Raw genomic sequence first — 6,312 nt, 5'->3', positions numbered from 1 at the left:
CGCTCTCGCGCGGCCCCGACCTCGCCGCCCTCCCGGCCGCTGACCGGAGCCGCGGGGTCCCCGGCCCCCCAGCCATCGCTGCGGCATCGGGGGGCCCCTGGAGGGGTGGCTCGGCACCTTCACGTGCAAGCTCGCGTGCATCTTCTTTAAGCATAAGTGCGTTTCCCAGACCAGCAGCGCCCACTTCACCTGCCGCCCCGGGCCGGACTGAGCCCCTGGCCTGGAGCCTGATGCTCGGTGCCCTGCTCCCACCTCCTCCGTCCGTCCGCAGCGCCCCCCGCCCCCTTGTTTTCGGTGCTTCCTCAAGATAGGGCTTCTGCTAAATCGTGCTGGTCAGAGAAACAGACAGACTGCCCAGGAATAGATCCCCTTGCCTTGAATTGTGAATTGTTACAGGGAGTCTGGCTGATGTGTGTGCTCCCTTAAAGAGGGTTCCCTAGGGACCCCTCTGTAGACTTGCTAGGATTCTGAATCCACTTGGTGGCGGGGAGTTTGTTCTTATTTTTGTTTCATTGTTATGTGCCTTTAAAACAGATGACGAATTAAGAAACATGGGTAGGACCGTATTTATATCAATTGCAGGAGGTATTTAATCAGAGGCACTTCCAAGGAATTTCTTTGGCTGGAAGGCAGATGTTTTCATCATGATTGTGTAAAAAATAATATGAGTAATCCTAATTCATTGGGTGGGATGTGACTGAACATCTTAATAGAGGTGATGTGCAGTTGATAGAGCTGACTCACCCAGTGTTACTCCAAATCGCCAGGGTCCCCTGAGCCAGGAACTGACTGGGATTGGCTGCTAGTGATTCAACCACATGGCTGCCACCAAAGAGCCACCCAGCTTAATAGGAAGCCCTGCCTAGGGCAAGAGCTGAAGGCCAGTAACCTATCTCCCTGCAGTTAAGTCGATGCTGATTCACAGCCAGCCCCTGTGAGTTTCCAGAGACTGTAACTGTTTACAGAAGTAGAAAGCCCAATCTTTCTCCCCTGGAGCTGCTGGGGTTTCTACCTGCTGACCATGCAGATCACAGCCCAATACATAACCACTATGCCACCAGGATGCCTAATAACCTACCACCCTCTTCGTAGTTAAGTCTCTCCCCCCACTGATCTCTCATTTCAGGTCCCAAGCATGGCACAGAGAGCAGAAATCCAGTCTTTGCAGCTGGGGACCTGAGGTGGCCATCTGACACACTCATGCAACTACAAAGAAGCATTTCCAATACTTTGGTGGACTGCTTGGACAAAACATTCATCTGCTTCCAGACTGACTAGTGGCTCTGTTTCCACTCCCAGCCCTCATACTTCAGTGGTTCCTTAGGCTCAGCGAGAACATTCGCATAACCAGAGCCACAAAATGGTGAGTACCCCTGAGTAATTTTTGCTGTAAGAGGATGAAGCTAGATGTAAATTGTTAGGAACCAGCTGTATTTTTTTTAAATCCGCTCTGAGGGAAAACGTGACAGAAAAGACAATGGGGCATCCTAAGATCCTGCTCCAGAGTCATTCGGCCATACATAAGTACACAGACTTTTCTAGACCTGGGATGCTGGTGTCACCTTCCTGACATGACTCTCAGAGTTGGCGCATGAGGCCCAGGGGAGTCACAGTGAGGGGTTTTACTATGCCCCCCTTGGGGCATTACCACCCCCACTCTGGACTTGGTGTTCTGGTGTTGAACAACAGACTCTGAAGACATAGAAACTCTGGCCAAGGAGGCTGAGCTCCGGACCTTCCAGGTCCCTTCTAGGAGTTTGCATGTTGTTGGTTTTTTTGTCAATGAAAATATCCTGGCGATCTGTTCATTATCATAGATGTTGTTGTTAGGTGCCATCTCGTCAGTTCCAATCCATTGTGATCCTGTGCACAACAGAACAAAACACTGCCCCTTCCTGTTCCACTCTCACCATTGTTCCTAGGTTGAGCCCATTGTTGTAGACACTCCGCCAATCCATCTTGCCTTCCTCTCTTTCGCTGCCCCTCTACCAAGCCTGATGTCCTTCTCCAGGGACTGGTCTCTCCTGACAACATGTCCAAAGTATGTAAGACAAAGTCTCGCCATCCTTGCTTCTAAGGAGCTCTCTGGTCATACTTCTCCCAAGACAGATTTAATTTGCCCTTTTTGCAGTCCGTGGGACTTTCACTATTCTTTACCAGCACCACCATTCAAATGAATCAGCTCTTTGATGGTCTTTCTTTTTCAGGGTCCAACTCTCACATGCATATGAGGCAATGGGAAATACCCTGACTTGGGGCAGGTGCATCTTAGTCCTCAAAGCAACATCCTTGCTTTTCTGCACTCCAAAGAGGTCTTGTGCACCAGATTTCCCCGGGCAGTGCCTCTTTTGATCTTGTGACTGCTGCTTCCATGAGCATTGATTGTGGATTCAAGCACGACAAAATCCTTGACAACTTCAATCTTTTTTCCATTTATTGCGAGAAAATAAAACTATTGGTCTAGTTGTAAGGATTTTGGTCTTCTTTTCACTGAGTTGTAATCCATACTTAAGGCTACAACCCTTTCTCTTCATCAGCAAGTGTTTCAGGTCCTCCTCACTTTGAGCTGAAAAGGTCGTGTTATCTGCATATTAAAGCTTGCTGATAAACCTTCCTCCAATCCTACTGCCATAGGTAGCTTACGTTTGAAGTTCCATATTAGTTTGTTTTTCTTCTTTTACAACCTCATCATGAATGGCACTTGGCTAGTTCCCAACATTTTGGTTTCGTATGGCTTGCTGTTTGTGTTAGTCTGGGTCAACTAGGGAAACAAATCCACAGAAACTCATATGTTTAAGAGAGAGTTTTAGATAAAGGGTAAGTGTACATTAAGAAAGCATCCCAACCCAGTGCTGTCCAAGCCCATAAGCCCGACATTAGCCCATATGTCCAACACCAATCTACAAAGTCCTTCTCCATCTCACAAAACACATGCAATGATGCCGACTGCAGGAGGAAAGCCAAATAGTGACCGTGTAAGCATGTCAGCGCTGGCAGGGGTCCCCACACAGCTGCTCCAGCACCCAGGGCTGCATCAGGGTAGGTCCATGTGGCTTCTCCTCAGGGATGTCTTGCAGGAAGTGAGCCTTGCCAGCTGAAGCAGGGAACTGGCTAAGGCAGCTGCACCCTGGTCCGACCATCATAAAGTAAGAGACCCTAGAACTAGAAAGGCAAGGTTCCCTGAGTTATTTATCTCTCCACCCTTCAATTAACCCCATATGTATTTATCAGCCAGGTTGGCACAATAAACTTTAACTATCTCACTGTTTGTTATTTTAGCTGTTATATTTCCCTTGTTGGTTTCTATTCAAAGTCACTCTGTGTGCCACAGAAAGAATCATTTCCTGGTCCTGCCTCACTTTCACAATCATTCCTATATTTGAGCTGATGGTTGCCAACAGTGTGTCTGCCCTCATTTCAGGTCTAACTCTTTTTTGCTGACCTCTGATTTTCCAAGCATGCTGGCCTTCGTCCCGGACAGGTACTTCCTGATGACATGGCTGAGAATGCAGGAGAAAGTCTTTTTATCCTTCTTTCCAAGGAGCATTCTCACTAAGTTGTTAGCAACACAGATTTGTTGACTCTCCTGGCAGTCCATAGTATGTTTGGTATTCTTTGCCAACACCGAAATTCAAAGGCATCAAATCTTGTTTGAGCTTTCTATTCATTGTCCAGCAGATGTAATGATTGAAAACGCCATGACTTGGATCAGACCCACCTTAGCTTCTAAGTGACATCTTTGCTTTATAAAACTGTAAGAAATCTTTTATAGCAAATTTGCCCAGTGCAATAGATTATTTGGCTTACTGACTACTTCCATGAGTGTGGATTATGATTCCAAGTAAAGTGAAATCTAAGACAGCTTCAGTCTTTTCTCCATTGATCATGATTTGCGTATTAGCTCAGTTGTGAATTTTTTGTTTTCTTTATGTTAAAGTATAATCCAAACTCACCAGCCACTTTACAGGAAAAAGACAAGGCCATCTACCTGTGCAAAGATTTACAGCCTCAGAGGCCCCCAGGGAAGCTCAACCCTACCCTACAGGGTCACCAAGGTCAGAATCCACTCAGCAAGTGAATTTGAGTTTGATATCTGCAGTAATCCACTCCCATATCTTCTATCTGAGGGTAAACTATTCACATCCTTGGCCAATGATCTGAGGGAGTTCAGTAGAGGCTTAATCCATGTGGACACTCTGAAAATGGATTATGGGTTCTTACCATCACCCATAGCTTTCTGCAGACTGAGTGCTCAAAATTTAAGCTTTATTAGAATTCCCTCTTCTGGCTTGAATTTTTTTATTTCTAGCACTTGGATCCCATGGGGTGGTGTGTGCCTTCTGTGCAGGCTTAGCTGCCACCTCACTTAGATGGCTGGCATCTTATTTTAACATTAGCTTTTAAGACCTCATACTATTATATCTGGTAATCAGACACCATCTGACTTCTTTACCAGATTTTGCTGTTGCACTGATATTTTAATAATCATTTCACAAGGAGAAGTAGTAAGCAGGGCCACATCGTAAGAATGAGTTACTCTTAGATGAGGGCTTATGATTAAGTGTAAGCTCCAAGTCCATTTCTATAGCTGAGGTTCATATATATCCCTCGCTCACATTAGAGATCACATTATCAGCTTCTAATAGAAGAAGGCATTTGGTAATTCTAATAATATCATTAGTCTAATCCATGGTATAGAATTTTAAATACTGTTGAGAAGAGAAAAATATACATACACAGGAAAGCTTTTTAGATTAAAATTCATGAAATGTTCACTTATATAGATTAAGACTTAAGTGGCTGACCATTGTTTAAGGAAACAATGAGCATTATATACAAAAGGCAAAAATTTCAATGACACTCATTCACTAGGGCAAAACTATGTATGCAGGACTAAGACATGTCATAAAAAGCAATGAAAGTAGCAAATATGTGAGAGTCTTCGGCTGTCAGTTATTGGGCAACTTCACAAGGAAGAGATTTGAAGCAAAGTCCAATGACTTCTAAATCCACAACCTTGGGATATCAGTCATCTGCTTCTTACACTACAGCATTTCACCTTTAAGTCCAAAGGAGTATTTCAGTTCTTTTAATTTATAATAGGTGTGTTTAAGGTAAAGTCCAGCTCCCTTTACTCATTTAGAAATAGTGAGACTTCCAAATCAAATCCTTCTGATGTGTCCTATAAAGAATGCTGTACATCTCGAAAAGACAAAATCCTACCTGCTCACCAAGGTTTGAAAGGAAACTTCGTCAAAAGTGCATGACTAGTTTCTCTACTTTCAAGAACAAGTGTCAGCCTTCTGACATCCATTTCTTTCTTTTAATGACCATTTGTCTTCTTCATGTTTGATATCCTTGATTGCACAAGGTACCTTGTCTTCAGTCCTTAGTGGGTAGTGCATGAAATCTGTTGTTAAATTGGTCTGTAATTTCAGGCAGGATATACTCCAGGTTGTATTTGGGCTCAAATGGACTGGTTTTAATTTAATGTCATTGTGTGCAGCTGTGATGCTGGTAGCTGTGCCGCTGGTTTTCAAATACAGCAGAGCCACTGATGGTGGAAAGGCTGCAGAGGCACTTCCAGACTACGATTCGGTGATTCACTTGTGAAAGAACTGACTACTGAAAAGCAACTGAGCAGTGTCTCATATAGGAACATACTAATGAGACCGTTGGGAGGGAAGGCACTCAAAACAGGCCTAGGGAGGAGGTGCTTCCTCAAATCAGATTCAGCCTTAATTATGAGTCACTTTCCATGTGGGTCCCTACCCCAGTGCCACCGAGTAATATCCTGTTCATAGAGACCCTATATTGGGTTCTCAAGAGTCTAAGACTTTACAGAAAACCTCATCTGTCTTTCTGGAGTAGGTGATGGGTTTGAACTACTGACCTTGGGATTCATAGCTCAAAGTGTAACCAACTATGCCACCAAGACTGCTTTCCAGATATGTGTGGCTGGGTTTTTGTTTGTTTGTTTTCCATTGCCACAGGTTATGGAACCTCGCGGAGAAAGAGAGTGCCCTGGGGATGAAGGCTGGTGTCTGAATGGGTGAAATACTTGTCAGACTTCAACCAAATCCTAGGAATTGGCTTTGTGTTGATGATAGTCATCCTCCCCACTGTCTTAGTGTGGGGGGAGGGCAGATGCCCAGGCATTCCCTCCCCTGAGGGAATCAGTTGCCAGACTGCTGTCTCATCCCTCCACAGGGGTGGGCCTGCTCCCTGCCTCTGGGGACAATGGACAGGCTCCTGTAGGAGGGGTTTGCACCCTACTGATAATGGTTCCTATGGAGACCCAGAGACCACCCT

At 45.1% G+C, this 6,312-nt stretch overlaps 2 protein-coding genes across 2 annotated transcripts in view; both read left to right on the top strand.

The window, feature by feature from the left end:
- Positions 1 to 6,312, top strand: part of LOC123521635 (zinc finger protein OZF-like) — a 52,913-nt gene that overhangs the window by 34,856 nt on the left and 11,745 nt on the right. Inside the window, exon 5 of the mRNA XM_045289683.1 lies at positions 1,127 to 1,363. Coding sequence (XP_045145618.1) covers positions 1,361 to 1,363 — 3 coding nt within the window. The 5' untranslated portion in view covers positions 1,127 to 1,360. The remainder of the gene's footprint in view (positions 1 to 1,126; positions 1,364 to 6,312) is intronic.
- Positions 79 to 6,312, top strand: part of LOC123521634 (zinc finger protein 420-like) — a 41,054-nt gene continuing 34,820 nt past the window's right edge. Inside the window, exon 1 of the mRNA XM_045289682.1 lies at positions 79 to 156. The gene's annotated coding sequence lies outside the window, so the exon portion shown is untranslated. The remainder of the gene's footprint in view (positions 157 to 6,312) is intronic.

Source organism: Echinops telfairi, unplaced genomic scaffold, assembly GCF_000313985.2.
Source record: "Echinops telfairi isolate 266 unplaced genomic scaffold, ASM31398v2 ScPeMD7_30;HRSCAF=105, whole genome shotgun sequence".
Classification (NCBI taxonomy): Eukaryota; Metazoa; Chordata; class Mammalia; order Afrosoricida; family Tenrecidae; genus Echinops; species Echinops telfairi.
Note: the sequence above shows the minus strand (reverse complement) of the source record. Positions and strands in the feature narration are given on the sequence as shown.